General features: G+C 35.2%; 1 protein-coding gene across 1 annotated transcript; it reads left to right on the forward strand.

Annotated features, from left to right (window-relative positions):
* Positions 1 to 5,916: 5,916 nt before the first annotated feature.
* On the forward strand, positions 5,917 to 13,736 carry LOC134743616 (trypsin alpha-3-like). Its single transcript, XM_063677182.1, has 7 exons — positions 5,917 to 6,004; positions 6,091 to 6,176; positions 6,402 to 6,529; positions 7,144 to 7,306; positions 10,084 to 10,212; positions 10,970 to 11,116; positions 13,481 to 13,736. The coding sequence occupies exons 1-7, from the start codon at positions 5,965 to 5,967 to the stop codon at positions 13,703 to 13,705; spliced, it is 918 nt and encodes a 305-aa protein (XP_063533252.1). The 5' UTR covers positions 5,917 to 5,964; the 3' UTR covers positions 13,706 to 13,736.
* The last annotated feature ends 3,186 nt before the right edge of the window (positions 13,737 to 16,922 follow it).

Genomic DNA, 16,922 nt, shown 5'->3' on the forward strand with positions numbered 1-16,922 from the left:
GATGCCCCTTCCAGCAACTGCTCATACGTCTGACGGCATAAAACGTCATCCCACGACCTCTGAGCCCCAAGGTCGTCCGGCCGCGTACCGCCAGAACAGCGAACAGTCCACTCATCCAACGCAGCACCCAAAAAAGGCATGTGGACGTCGACCTCATTGAGGGACAAAATGCGCGCAACTAGTCCCCGCGATGCATGCGAGGAAGCCAGAAAAGCTACAAGTCCCACATCATGCATGCGACGCACCCCCAAACCACCATGTCGTATGGGAAGAGTAGCCTGACACCACTGAGATTCCTCAAACCTGACATTAAGAATAGACTCCAGACCGTTTTGTAGTATCTGATCGAACCGTAACACAGCCTGCACATGCATCCACGTCGGCGCCGTTCTCAAAGTGTATGTCACGCGTGGAATTGATAAACAGTTACGCAACAACACCAAAGATACATGCGCCGACAAATGCTGCAAGTGCTTCATAGATTCTGAAAGCGCCACGGTCTTCTCCTGGACCACCTGACCAACCCCTTCCGGAAAAATCGGCGCCCCAAGGAGTGACAGCGATGACCTCTCCACCACCTTCACCCCGGGCAAAATCGCTTCAAAATCAGCTATGGAATGCATAGCATCTGGGCTGCAAAGAAACAATTCACACTTCTCAGCATTTATTTCTGTTTTTTAAAGTGCTGAAGTGTGGAGCGTTCAGGGGTATATTAACAACACGAGAGTGGAGTAAATAATGAATGTTTTAATGGTAAAATCAAAGACAAATATAACTCCGTAATAGATGCATACAGTCTAAGGAAAAAACGTGCCTCCAAAATCACGAATATTTGATTCTCGATCAGATGGCGCCACTACCTTTGGCCTACTCTCGTATAGAGGGCGTTGACGGTATCGTTTGTTATTTAACAATTGTAACGCATATTACTGAAAGAATGGGTCAAAATGACATAAGAATAATTAATGCAAATAAAAAAATCATTTATCCATATTTAAATACATTTTATCGTATTTTTATAAATCTTCATTTTTAATTTTAAAGTGTGTGGATAGATGGCAGCTGTATCTAAATAACTATCAGGTCCTAATAGACCAAACTGGTCTCATTCTGTTGCGAATGATGTGTACTTTAATAACGTATGTGGAGTTGTGACGTAAAACGGGTCCATAGTTGACCACATTGAAGCAACTTAAAAAAACGTAAAAAAAAAACATTTTTTTTGGAAATTTTTGAACAGCTGTATTTTACAAACTAGTCGGCGTATTGCCTTCTCACTTTAACATACTTTGTTGATAATTTAGTCTTCTTTAAAGTGTTCATAGTGACATTTGCCGTAAAATAGGTCCTTGTTGGTAAATTAATGGCAGAAACAGAAAAAAGTGAGAATGTTTTTTTTTATTTGACAATAACCGGAGGGTTGTCAGGTGATGAACTTTGATTTGCCATAACCACTTCATCACATAGAACATACAAAAAAATCAGAACTACCCGATTGATGCAAGGCAAAATGTACAACCCTTCTATTATTTTGATTACTCACCTCAGCAACTTGGAACAGCTGTATCTAAAGAACTATCAGGTCTTAATAAACCAAATTGGTCACGTTTTGTTGATATTTAGTCTTCTTTAAAGTGTTCATAGTGTCTTTTGCCGTAAAATAAGTGCTTGTTGGTAAAAATTGGCAGAAACTAAAAAAAAAAGTGCAAAAGAAAAAAAATGGAAATTTTGCAACTTTTTGAACAACTGTATCTTACAAACTATTCGGTTTATCGCCTTCTCACTTTAACATACTTTGTTAAGAATTTAGTCCTCTTTAAAGTGTTCATAGTGACATTTGCCGTAAAGTAAGTCCTTGTTGGTAAAAATTGGCAGAAACTAAAAAAAGTCAGAAAATTTAGGTTTTATAAAAAATTTACAATGACCCGTCGGGTTTCCGAGGTCGAAAACTCGGATTTGCCATAACCACTTCATCACATAGAACATAAAAGAAAGAACAGAACTGCCCGATTTCATGCAAGGCAAAATGTACCATTTCAATGGACTAATAAACTTTAAGGCTGGTTGTACATGCAAAATCAGTTCATAAAGCTAGTTATACAATACAACTATTCTCAAGATATATATATATATATATATAAAAACGCGATAAAAACTCGGACCCGGTCACCTCGGACGTCGGGATGTATTATAAATTCAATATACGCGATATAATCCGTTTTCATAGTTTTATTTCATTATCTTTTTTATATTCGTCAGCTGGTCAGGTGTGATCAGCTGTGTGGCCTCGCTACAGTGCAATATAAAATATATATATATATATATATTACGTTCCCGTTAATAATAATTTAGGTATATGCCTAGTGAGGTAGAGTAATATTTTAGCTAAATAGTAGAGCTGGCAAGGGCCGGGATAACGCTAGGTAGAAGAAGAAGAAGTAGAGCTCAGGTGTTAGAGCAGCGCACTAATCTCCCGGAGAAACGTACTTACATATAAGTCATGCAAATTTTCAATACATAGATTTACTTATAATATGTTTAAAATTAAATACCAAAAGCGGTCTCAAATGTAACATAAATAATATTACATAGGTGATGAACTGATGATGTTAAAATGTGTCTCGGAGGTACTGAATTAGTAGTAGGCTTTATTTGGCAAAAAGTTATACAGCACCGGGAAAACTAGGGCCTGCACTAAAAAAACCGTATCGATCAAAACTAATTCATCTGAATCGGCTCAGTAGTTTTGACGCTACAATTCACTGACCTACACAGACAATCAGGTGACTCAATTAATATATTGCGCCCGTCCACACCGCACACTATGAGGCTACATACTATAAGAATATATCATAAGAGGCCTTCCCTTTGGCTTTGTCGTTATCGGGTAAAAAAAAAAGTATCATGTGTGATTATGACACTAGACATCGACCATAAATCAGACCATAATAAAAGTCCAAGTATAATTCAAATAGTATTCAAAAGGTAGGTCATATAGCGTGCGTAATGTTTAGTTTCTCTTTTCAATTTATATCAATTCGAGCATCTCAACGACCCGGAGGCGTAACCAAGCAAAATACAGAAAACAATAAAACAAAACTTTTGCACGATCCCGGCATAGTTTATGCGAAGAAAGATGTATAGTGCTTCGCCTGAATTTGTATCCTAATATTTAGATCAGGCAAGATAGTACCATTTATTTTTATTAGGGGCCCCATATCAGCATACGAATGTCTAACAAAAAGCACAAAGCGTGGCCTCAGGGGCGGGTAAGTAAACAATAAATTTACTTTTATTGAAAACAAAAGGAGATTCTCCCCGAATTAGACACAAATGCTTAGCATGTCTTTTTGATCGTGCAAACGTTTAAGAAATAAATAGTTAATACTGTAGCATTTTTCATCCTAATCAGATGGCCCAACAATCTTAGGAAAGCGCGCGATTTTCTGGGCAATACTTACCGTAAAAATGCTTACTTTTTTTAATACCGGCTTGTATATAATGGGAAAAAACGCGTCATTTTTTATTTGTCCAGTGTTTATTTTTATAGCCTATTACAAGATAAAAGCAGTTAAAAATTCATCGTATACGATCGTTTCGTGCCTCAACAGCGAGCCTCACACATCACAAGCAACGTGTGGCACGGCACGGGGGTTATTTACAAAACGTGACGGAGGTCAAACCATTAACGTACTCATTAACGAGTATAACCCCCCAAATGTGCTCGTAATCGCAGCCAAAACGACCAGCAAGCCAAAATCCACGTTTGCTATTATGTCTAACGTCGTGTAACTTGCGTTACCATAAAAGATGAACATTAATTGGTATACCAGCTTCAATCTAATTACGCTTAGAAAAAGAGATACTAATTTTAAATGCACATAATACAGTTTTGTGCAATATAATAGCAGTACATAAGAAAATAAAAATTAGGGGGAAAACTATATCGTTAGATCAATTATATTGAATCTTTTTTTATAATTCTTCGGCATGACTTGACATTCTTTCAAAATTTACTACCTTACTTAAATAATATTACTAGTTTTAGGATAAAATGCGTTTTTCCAATTAAGGCCCCGTGGGTTTTGGTGCATCTCTCACCCCTAATAGGCTTTGTTTTTAGGGTTCCGTACCAAAAGGGTAAAAACGGGACCCTATTACCAAGACTCCGCACGCTGTCCGTCTGTCTGTCACCAGGCTGTATCTCATGAACCGTGATAGACAGTTGAAATTTTCACAGATTATTTGTATTATGTTGCCGCTATAACAACAAATATTAAAAAGTACGAAACCCTCGGTGGGCGAGTCCGACTCGCACTTGTCCGGTTTTTTTTTTTAATAACCTAATTTTATGTGTTGCGTAAAACAAGCCTTATTTTCTAAGATACATAACATTTTTTATCCAGATGATGAAATTTTGGTTTGCCGACTGTCAGTAAGTTGCCTCATATTCATAGGTATTTAAGTTTAGGGAGGAATTTCGTCTTCTAAGTATGAGCGTTAACAATTTTTTTTTTACTGGAATATGTTGTGTAGGTGCTTAAACTTATTCAATACAGTATTTATTATTATTTTCAGGTAAGGTTACCCTTACTTTTCTTAGATGTGTGCCGATGCCCATATCTTCAAGATATTTTTAAACAGTTTTACTGACACATTTGAATAATCTCATAAGATTCTGTGACTCAGCGGGCCGTCATTTTCTTTAATCGATCTCTCTCAGGAAACTGGCTAATGCTGGAAGGTTTACCTAAACCAGACTTTATACCCGTAGTATTTTTTTAAGAAAAAGGATGTAAAAATAATATAAACATATCGTCACCTCTAACTCGCTTCCACAAAATGTTCCACTATCTTCGCTTTCGGCCATAGGGAAATAGTACTGGAGAAATTACATTACAGTTTCGCGATGGTGTTCTTCTAGATTGACCACAATTTCAAGAGAAAGAATCCAATGCCCATGAAACTTACCGGATTAATTGACAGATATACAGACTTTAAATTGGCAGTTGGATATCATTTCAGTTTAATTTTTTGTTTACTTTTTACATGTTCAAAACTTTGTCCAGATTTCACTCCGCATACGTTATCTGATTGCAAGAACACAGGGCCTTATTTTACTTTGGACTAATCATACCCGGAAACGTCCATTATGTACTTAAATCTAATATTAATATTATAAGCCTTTGCATTAAGCATTGTAATCCTGACATGTAAAATTTTATTTTATCAATAAAGTATTGAATTGAATTGAATTAAATTGAAACCGGCATGACACATATACCTACTATCTGTATACATATAATTCAAGCGACAGCTAAAGAGATGGTTGATCAATCGTGTTTTTTATGATTTGCATGAATACTTTACGTATGAGACCAATTAGCATGTTAACAAATAATGTAGTTTTAGTTGAATTATTAGTTAAGTAGCAAATATAATATTGTACCTATACCCGATATGGGTTGTTGTTGTGACTGTATGTGTATAACATTGTATTCCACCTTACTGTACACAGTAAACAATAAATGACTTATATTCTATTCTATTTCACTGTACAATACAATATATTTACAACATAGACTTCAGCTATCGCGTGGTGAAGTACCTATTTATCAATTGAATAATGTTGGTTCCTGGTTACAATCCGATATTCTTTATAAATACCTGAATTGTATATCTTATCTCTTGCGATACCTTTAAATATGAGTAAGACAAAAATTCATCCACAACCAAAACACCGTAAGTACCTATACCAAAGTATGGGAATAAGATGATTGCTATCTTTTTGAAATTTAAAATGTGGATGATCGTATGAATATAAATCATAAATAATGATGACTTAAAGGTGATAACATTTTATAGATAATAGATTAATATTTAAAACCTGTACACTGTTTGTAACCAACATTCACAGTTGATTTTCTTGTGGAACATATATATAAAATATACTAAACGTGCAAAATGTTCGCGCTATTTAACGTTTTAGCTTTGGCAATTGCCTGTGAGTGATCTAAGTTCAAATGAGTGTAACAATCATTTTTTGAAGGTTTATAATGAAGTTAATCGTATTGTAACTTTTGTTTATAGGCAGTGCAATATCCGTTGATGTAAACGATGTAACGAATAGAATTGCTAACGGGGCAGTTGCAGCGAATCTCCAATTTCCATACGCGGTAATAAACATTCTACTTAGTATCTCATAAACTTTTTACCATTAAATAACCCCACGTAATTTGTAAAAAAGTTTGTTGTTGAAAACTAATAAGTTATATAACTATTTTTTAAATTCATTTTCGCCTAATTCCGGATGTAATTACAAAAGCGAAAACTACATTTCAAGTTCAGCCCTTTTGCATAAAAACGAGTAGATGATTCATTAAAAGCAAATATTAATTCAGGTCTCCATACAACGCTTTACCAATAATTTACAAGTAGCGACCAGAGGGCACAGGTGCGGAGGAGCACTCATTACCTTTCAGCACGTATTATCCGCGGCTTCGTGTATGTTTGAGTGGAACGCTGATGGGTACGTTCAATCACCAATAATCCTATACGCATTTTCAAAATAACGGTATTATTTCAGCGCTAGTTGATTAGATTGTAAACCAAGGGAAGAAAGCCACCCATCTCTGACGAGATATTTTGGCCAAAAGTTCGCGTCACTTTCCATTCTGGATACGAGGAAAGTACATGTGTATGTTACAAAACACGACTTAGGTATTTCTTGAGATTAAATTAAACTGAACAATGAGGTTGGCCAGTATAGTGTATGTAGGTTTCCTTTGTCAATCCTAACAATTGGTCTTAGTATGACCTGAAACACGTGTATTAGCAAGGTTACAAAAAAATACACTCGCTCACTATAGCTATAATGTTAATATTAAGCTCTATTATCAAGATGTTAAAGTGCATGTTCAGATATTTTTTTAGTACTAGTAGCTAATGTACATGTAAATACATAGCCACCTCCAGCCTCACATCCACATTCTACACAACCATAAACTGCAGCTTTGCCGTGGTTAGTACACCAATTTTAGGGAGTCATTATTATGAGAAAGACAAACTATTCTTTCACCTCAACATTTAAAATACAATAAAGAAACTAAGATGAGAAATTCAATTGACCAATAACTATTGCAGGACGCGAACCCCAATCACCATTGGCAACTACCGGGTGTTTGCCGGTGCGCATTTACTATCCAACGATACTTCGACTGAAAGAGTCAGAAACATCGCTCAGTACGTCGTGCATCCAAATTACCTCGGCATTCCGTCTTATGTTAATGATCTGGCTGTTGTTTATGTAAGTATACATTTATATTAATATATCTACAGACATCTACTATTATTAACATGTCGTCCTTATAAGTTTAGTTTAGCCAGCGGGTATGTGCCCTTGGATTGAGTACCTATAAGAGAACACTGGGTCACGAAAATATTTAACGTCTAGATATTTAAACAAATCGAACATTCATTATTTATATAAATGATATGCCCGAAAGCCTTCCACATAATAGGTTATTATTCTCAGATGACGCATCAATTATTGTGAAATGTAGAGATCTTTTAACTTATAATGATGATCTAAACAGAACGCTTGCTCTAACAATTAAATGGTTAGACAGAAATAATTTGAAAATAAACCTGGAGAAAAAGAATTACATTCAATTTTATACAAACAAAGGCAACTCACAACAGTTAGACATACAATATCTCTATAAAAGAACAGGATGCACGATTTCTTGGTATTCTTATTTCAATTACATAATCAATATAAAATACAATGCAATAGGTATTAACAATAAAAAACAATAATTAAAACTAATAATAAACTAAACGTCTAATATGCGCCTCCACCCTGCATCGTACCCGGCTCAAAAGTTCTCATGATGCCATTCCCTCGCTGCACTGCAATTGAGATTTGTTGAACCAGGTACGATCCAGGTACGATATTCTTATTGACAATCAATAGGGTTGTTGACACATGTTGAATTTTGCAACTAAATCTAGTTAAATAGATAGAAAATGAGCAATTTATCACAATAAACTGAAAACTTTAAAAAATACGGGAATAATAAAGAAATACAAGACCTCAGTTTCAAAATTTAAGTTTTTTTTTTAACATCCAAAAAGGAAAAAAATAAAGTACCATCCGATTCCTTACATTTTATTAAACATAATATTGTGGAGCAACAATATACATAAATGCAACATTTCACCGACGATATCGCAATTTTTCATACGCGTATACTCCTACTCATTCTTTATTGATAATAGGTAATTATAAGGTACCTATGTGTTTTTTATAGGATCGCAATTCGCAACGCGCATGTAACTCCTCCGGAGTTACAGGCTTCCATAGGCTACGGTGACTGCTTACCATCAGGCGGTATGCTTATTTGCCACCGACGTGGTATAAAAAGATACCTGTATTTCTTGCTTGAAATTATTTAATAAGTAGCACAATGTGAACTACTTAAATCAGTTTATCAGTTTATGTCATGCAAACCTATGGCGGTAAAATCATAAATATGTGCAATCCATTTATAGTACTCGCGACCCGCCCCAGCTTCGCATGGGTAGTTCAACCAGTTTACAAGAAACAAATTATACACCAAAACCTTCCTCTTCCTTTCTCTATTCATAGGTGAAAATCGAATGAAAATCCGTTTAGTAGTTTTTGAGTTTATCGCGAACATACATACAGATAGACGCGGCGGGGGACTTTGTTTTATAATATGTATTGATCTGTAAATTATAACAGATCATCAAATTCCTAGAAACAGATGGGTACACGACTAATCCATTTGAACTGATTGCCTTTAATTTAGATAACGATATGGATGATTGATTATGATTAGATACGAAACTATTAAGTACTTACTGCAAATCAAACTGTGAATGCCTATATGAGATAATAATAGTTATTGATAACATGATATGTACATACATCCCTGTATGTTGACTTGTCTTGGAAAGGCAACCAGTGTACGGCACTGTGTGGCACCAACGTTGTTGTACTGATTATGCTCGTGCCGCACTGTATTGCACACTGGTGGAATGACACCTAATTTAAAAATATTTTTACTTAAGTAGGTACATAATTTAAAATGGTCACCAAAATGTAAATGAAGTTATATGGCTAAAAAGTTATATTATCATCTCAAGAATAAAAATAGTTTTGAAAATCGAAGCCCTGTGTTTATCCTGTGGAGAAAGCAACCACTTGACTAGTTGTTTTTTTTACACACTTTTATTTAGCTTCACTGCGTATATACATATGTATAGTGCTTCAAATCTTGTAACTAAAATTTGAACCACTTCCCGGTATCTGATTCAGTTAAAATTTGGAGTACTATCGTAATTCCAATATTATGCTAACATGGAGGTGATCTGATGATGCAGTCAGTAGGTAGCCAAAGGAACCCCTCGATGGAAAAACACAAACACATCTAGCTTAGGCTCATTAGAAAGGTCTCTACTAGCTATTAGAAGCTAGGCTATTATTAGGGGATGGCTAGGTATTAGAAGTACGCGATAGACATGCAAATGAGAAGAAGTACAGACTACAGTCAAGAATAAAAGTGTGTAGCACAAAAATTTTTTTTTAACTGTTACTTGTTATCAATTAAAACTTGTTATGTTAACTTGACATCCTGATTTCTACTGCAAATTATATTTATAACCTTTTATTGATTGCGTTTTTTATTGTTATTCCCGCCCACGGCTAGGCCTTCTCTCGTTTCCTCCACTCCACCCTGTTGTCTGTATTTTCCCACCAATGTGTTTGTTAGCACGGGGTCCCTTTGTTTGACATAATTATTAAAAGTCATAATGTAATGATTGTCATATTATCATTAGTCATAAGTCATAACGTTATCTTTTCAGGATTTTCCTCAGTTATCCTATAGATAGGTTAGGTTAGGTTTGTTTTATTGCAATCCTGAAAAGTTACGCGTTTCTGAGAAAAACGAATGACTAACGAAAAAGGGGACTAAAAATATATTATGACTTAAAACTATATGGGAAACAATAGAGACCCTCGTTAGCACATAATAAATCTAACATTATTGTTTTCAGCTAAATACACCTTTCGCGAATTCAACTGTGGTCCCTCTGTCCTTGCCCGCGAATAATTACAACCCTGCTGACTTTACTGATTGCGTCGTTGCGGGCTGGGGTGCTGCTACCGCTGTATCTTTAGTCACGGTAAGTGAAATTTTCTCAAACATGCAATGAAATAATGATATTATGTCCTACATATTGGGCATTATTAGGCTGGGAAGTATCACGTTTCGGGCGCAGCTAGACGAGAGGTATTTAATTAAATTTCCTACAAAATTGCAGGCCCAGGCCGGGAAGTAGCTTTTTTTTAATTTCCATTTCACATATATTTGTGACACAGCATCATGGCATTCAGCCATTAAAAAAAACTGTAAGCAATATTTGCTTTTTGGTTCGTTATGACATTCTGCCAGTACGCCTATTAAAAAGAAACCGACCAAGTGCGAATCGGACTCGCGCACCGAGGGTTCCGTACTTTTTAGTATTTGTTGTTATAGCGGCAACAGAAATACATCATCTGTGAAAATTTCAACTGTCTATCACGGTTCATGAGATACAGCCTGGTGACAGACAGACGGACAGCGGAGTCTTAGTAATAGGGTCCCGTTTTTACCCTTTGGGTACGGAACCCTAAAAACAACAAAACTATAGCAATCAAGGTTTTTAATTTCCATTTCACATACATTGTATATTTGTGACACAGCATCATGGCAATCAGGGTATCCGACTGTACTTACAGCAAGCTGCCTTAAATAATAATATTGTTAAGAGGAGGCTAACGCAAAAATATAGATTTATAAAAATAATATATATATATATTATGTTTTGTTCCTTTATAACTTTTTGCCCTCTCTTAAGATGTTTATATTTAATTAGTTAATTTAACTTTTTATTATTTCAGGCTAACGTTGAGCAGAAATACGCTAATACTTACATCTACAATCAGCAAGAGTGCACTTCAGTATACAATCCCCTGCATGGCTTAGCGAACATTTTACCTTCTATGATTTGCGCAGTGTCTTATGACATAGTTTCTTCAAGTTGCAATGTAAGTAATACACGTACAGTTATATTTATAATTATGTATTTCATGCTGTTCTCATTAGTTGTACATATGTTTAAGACTGTTGACAACATTACATATTTTTAGAGCTAGATGTCGTCACATGCTGTATTTCACGAGTTGAAAAAAATGCTTCACATAATTTAAAAATGTTGATGTGCACGTGACAGTGCGCTCAAATACCTTAGTTGTCCTTATTTAATTGTCACTTACACTTTAAAACATTAACATCAACTCATTGTTTTACTTTTTGTTTGAAATTGATCATTGTTTTCAAACGAGACAAATAGTTGTTATATTATAATATCCAGTAGTATAATACGTACATCAGAATATTGATAAGTTTACATAATCCAATGGAACTTTTGTTATTTATTATCAACTTTGAACATTCGAAACGTGCAAGACTGAACAATAAGAATGATGAACTATTAATACTGCACACTTGACAAAAAGTTGTCAAATCGGATAACCGGAAAAAGTTTTTTTTCCTCACTAGCTCGGAAAGCCGTCTTTTATCCTTTAAAACAAGCGGGGAAAAACGCATTTTATCCACTAGTGGGGAAAGTAATTTGACCTTGAATGGAGCGTGTTTAAGTAGCTTGACAGATAACAAAACGTAAAACGCTCATAATAATGGTTCGTTCGATATTAATTACCATTAAATAAATGGTTTGAGAATCTAATAAAAAATACCAGATTTAGCTTTACTTAATGATTTTAATATTGAATATGAAAGTATTGCTGTCTGATATCTCTTAATTTTACCTTAAAATTCCATAATAAACGTTTGTTTTTTAATAATTATGTTTAATATAATTCTGAACGCACAAGTTAAGTCGATGCAATTTCAAAACGCATCATTGACATTTCATACGTTAGAAATGTCAACATTGTCAACAAAAATTTTACTTAAAATCTTCTCACGTAAAAGTACAGAATTTCCAGAGTTTTTTGTTATAATATCGTAAAAATATTAGTGATTCCAGTTGATGAAGATGATCTAACGCCTGTGGATGTTGCACTTTCCTTGCTATAGTGAGGGGAAAAGTTTTGTGTTACACAAGGGTGCAAATGTATTTCACTTCTCGTGTGTTAAAACACTCGCTACGCTCAGGATTCTATTTTAGAACCACTCGCTTCGCTCGTGGTTCAACTATAGAATCCTTTCGCTTTCTCGTGTTTCAATTCCACACTCGCGGGTAAAATACAACTTTGCACCCTTGTATAACAAATAACTATTATAGTGGCAATAGTACATCAGCAGCGGGTGACGTCAACTTCCGCTTCAACTATTTTTGCAAAAAAAAATGAGTTCATAAATAGTTATTTGTTATACAAGGGTGCAAAGTTGTATTTTACCCGCGAGTGTGGATTCTATTTCTCTCGCTCGCTTCGCTCGTGGTTCAACTATAGAATCCTTTCGCTTGCTCGTGTTTTAACACACGAGAAGTAAAATACATTTGCACCCGTGTGTAACACAAAACTTTTCCTCTCTCTATAGCGAGAAAAGTACAACATCCACAGGCGTTAGATCATCTTCATCAACTGAATTCACTCATTTTTTTACGATATTATAACAAAAAACTCTGGAAATTCTGTACTTTTACGTGAGAAGATTTTAAGTAAAATTTTTGTTGACAATGTTGACATTTCTGACGTATGAAATGTCAATGATGCGTTTTGAAATTGCATCGACTTGTGCGATCAGAATTATATTTAACATAATTATTAAAAAACAAACGTTTATTATGGAATTTTTAGGTTTATGACTTAAGATCATTAAAAAAAGCTAAATTTGGTATTTCTTATTAGATTCTCAAACCATTTGTTTAATGATAATTAATATCGAACGAACCATTATTATGAGCGTTTTACGTTTTGTTATCTGTCAAGCTACTTAAACACGCTCCATCCAAGGCAAAATTACTTTCCCCACTAGTGGATAAAATGCGTTTTTCCCCGCTTGTTTTAAAGGATAAAAGACGGCTTTCCGAGCTAGTGAGCAGAAAATAATCTTTCGTTTCATATGCGTCTTTTTCGGAATGGTTTTCGACCAGCCGGGCTAGCACAGGAGTGGCGCGACAGTACCTTGCCCGCGAGATAGACTACCCGTCCCTCTTAAATTAATACAGTTAGAAAAAGGCGGGTAGTCTATCTCGCGGGCAAGATACTATGGCGCCCTTCCTGTGCTAGGCCTACTGGGAAGGAAGGAGGAAAATGAATAATATGAAAGGTTGTTAATTCATACCAGTCAGATTTGCACAACAATGGTTTTACAAACATAAATATTGTTGGCAAAATTAGATAGCCTTTTTGCATAATACATCTTCTTATTCTATATTCTAGGGCGACGAAGGAAACGCCCTGGTATGTGGCAATACGTTGACGGGTATCCTTGCGTTGCACAGCAACTGCGCGGCCACCTCTTATCCTGAGATCTACACCAGGGTATCCAACTACACGGAATGGATAAGACCTCTAGTTTCTTCGGCGAGCACTTTTACATCTGGTGCTTCTGTTCTTTTATTCCTCACTTCGATTCAAATGGCCTTTGCCAATCTTCTGAGCTAAAATTATAGGCATTATATAGGTACTAGAAAAAGCGTAGGTTTGCCAAGTCGATTTAAAATCAATACAGTGAATAAAAATTTAAGGCACACACAATATTGGCAAATAGGTCTGGTAGTATTTATAATGTTTTTGTATGTTGTGACGTTATCAGTTAGGATTAGACTTTCTAGGCTCAGTGAGTCAGCTATCAAGTTTTATCAACTAATTAGGTACTTTTATAAATCTATAACCACGATATATTTATGTAAACAAGCAAAGCAGTGAATAAATCACTGTATATATGTAATACGCATTTAATAAAATGAAAAATATAGCGTAACATAAAATAAACATTATATTTGACGATAAAAAGTGGTTTTTGTTCTCGTTATTTAACTTAAGGTTTAGATTATACATGGCAATATTAATGAATTTTCCTTATTAAATAATGATAATGAGTAAGCAAACTGTACATTTCGCCCGTCGGCTTTATTTAAGTTTTTAAAAAACACCTATGATATTATTTTCATATAGAACGTACAATCTGTATCGTAATATCGGAGCATTTTTAAATAAAAATTAATTTTCTCTAAGTTTCAAAATATGTACGTTTGCATGTTTTTTCTGTGCTTTATGAGGTATGTTTGAGAACTTATTAAGCATGAAGAGAGTTTAACTTGATGCTCTTCCACTTTATCATTTATTTACCTCCAGAAGTCGGGTAACAACGTAAGGCGGTCCTCAAGCGTTATCGGTATTTATAAGTAGCGCGTACACGGGCTCAACGAGATCCTATCTAGACCGGTATCGTATCGTTCTAACAAACTTTACCAATTAAACAGCTCATGCCTTGAATTTCAACAACGCTCTTTCTCTTTCACTTTTAAATACGGAAACCTCACAAAACATTACAGCATTGCGCAATTTATCCTGGGCCATTAAAAGAGCAAAAATAGACTTTCATGAAAATTAATGCGTAATATGAGGTCATGTCCGCCTTACAAAATGACTAAAAGGTTAAAGGTGTTATAAATTTTGAGCACGTTCATTAGAGCCCGCATGGATCCCTCGCCCTAGCTTTTAGCCGACGACACACGTCGGAATTTCGTAATAAGATTTCCTTAATTTAAGACTTCCTCCCTTATACTCATTAAAGAAGTGTTAGCCCCCTTCACGGATCAACACGGCGGGGCGTGAAATTACCTACTATTACAATCGCCAAATTAGATGTGAGTTCTCCTTGTATTCACAGCCTGGGCTATTCGACAGTTGAACCCGCAAAGAACATTAGGTGCGTAACATTGGGAGCCTTGTGTTTTCCCATTTCATCACGGTTCGGATAATATATATAATACAATATAATATAATATAATACAAAAAAATACAAATAGCGGACTTCATGTAGTTTTATTAGGTATATTATACTTATGATTTTACGGACCTCAATTTTCACTATCCGAGTCGTTTGAATTTAGATCATAGAAAATAGATCACTTCCTGGCGTCTTAGAAGGCTGAAATTTACAAGGCTTTGTATGCAATAGTACATTGTGCAACGTGGGGGGGTAAGTGTAATTTTGCAAATGAGGTTTTTACATGCACGACAGCCGCAGGTTGGAGTGCATTAAAGACTCGAATTTGCAATATTCTTACCCCCGGAGTTACACACAATGTTTTTCATCACACTTGCGAAGAAAAAACAACATTTTAAGCGAAATCATTCTTAAATATGATGACATTTCAAACATTCGTCCGCCATTTTGAAATTTTTTGGCAGTTTAGGCATCGAAGGCACAGACCCATCGGCATTCAGCCACAATTGAAAATTGTGTAAAAATATTTTAAACGGCTATTAATTCAATCAAATTAAATATTTTTAAACATAAACAAAAATATTATGAAAATATTTATCAGTACGGTTTTTACTCACTATTATTTTTAGTCGCTTTTCCCAAAGAATCCGAAACATGTCGCCAAAAGCGACTAAAAATAATAGTAAGTAAAAACCGTACTGATAAATATTTTGAAATATGTCTCACGATAGTTTAAGTGCGAAAAATATTATGTTATAAACGTCAGTATTTTATAAGTAAAACTCATTTATACCTAGTTAATTCACATGAATAAGTAACATAATAAAAAAAGCTATAGCTCACGAGTGAGTTATAGCTTTCTTTTTTCACAATCCATAACTCACGCGGGAACAATACGAGTATAGTAGGCCTCTGTCCGTACACCTGCATGAAATAAGATCTTTTTCAAGCAAGTGTGATGAAAACACATTTGCTACCAAAAATGTGTAACTTTCACCCTATAATTCTTTAAAATGGGGGTACTGAATAGGAGTCTAATGGGTGTACTGAGGGTAAAAATACCTATAAACAATGGTTCCCAGTCCTAGAATTGTGACATTATATAGGAGGCAAACGAGCAGACGAATCACCTGATGGTAAGCGATGTTATAAATAGCAGTGCTTAGTATTCTAATAACAAAACAACAATCAAATAAATAAATAAATATTTTGGGACAATCTTACACAGATCGACCTAGCCCCAAACTAAGCAAAGCTTGTACTATGGGTAGGTATTAGGCCACGATATATGTGACGTATTCAAACAAAAGGTACCACATTGTCGCTTGCCATAAGGACGAAAATTGCTTGTATCTTTATACGAAAAACCTGTCAGAGCGTCATTATGGCAAGTGACAATATGGTACCTTTGCTTGAAAACGACACATATATACTTATATAGATAAATACATACTTAGATGCCCTTACCGGGTTTCGAACACGGGACCACCTGCTTGGTGGGCAATATCACTACCGATTAGGCTAAGAGGCCGTTAATAAAAATAAAATAATACATTATTTTTTGAACCGGGCTCAAGTAAACTCTTAGCAGTGCCCTCTATGGTATTGCCGCTGTTTCTTGTAGTAAACTTTTCAAAACCTTACCTTGAAACACACGGAACCACAGTTCATATGATTCGAAATCAGATTTTTTGACTTTCGCTTAATATAAAAAAATCACGAATAGGAAATTTGTAACAATTTTTGTACAAAAGCTAAAAATATATAAATAGCTTCTAACGATGCAGTTTTATTTTTGATCGAAACATGATATCTGCGATCCCGGGCACGCACAGCCATCGACCGACCGACCGACCGACCCACGGGGCCTTGAAAGCTAAAATTTATAATAATATTCCAGACTTATACGTGTTAATTACCTTTAAT

Source organism: Cydia strobilella, chromosome 8 (genome assembly GCF_947568885.1).
Source record: "Cydia strobilella chromosome 8, ilCydStro3.1, whole genome shotgun sequence".
NCBI lineage: Eukaryota > Metazoa > Arthropoda > Insecta > Lepidoptera > Tortricidae > Cydia > Cydia strobilella.

Bases quoted from the DNA above. Each gene is read 5' to 3' on its own strand.
- LOC134743616 (XM_063677182.1), top strand. From the start codon at position 5,965: ATGTTCGCGCTATTTAACGTTTTAGCTTTGGCAATTGCCT. The intron at 6,005-6,090 runs GTGAGTGATCTA...TTTTGTTTATAG, and splicing joins TTTAGCTTTGGCAATTGCCT to GCAGTGCAATATCCGTTGAT. The intron at 6,177-6,401 runs GTAATAAACATT...ATATTAATTCAG, and splicing joins ATCTCCAATTTCCATACGCG to GTCTCCATACAACGCTTTAC.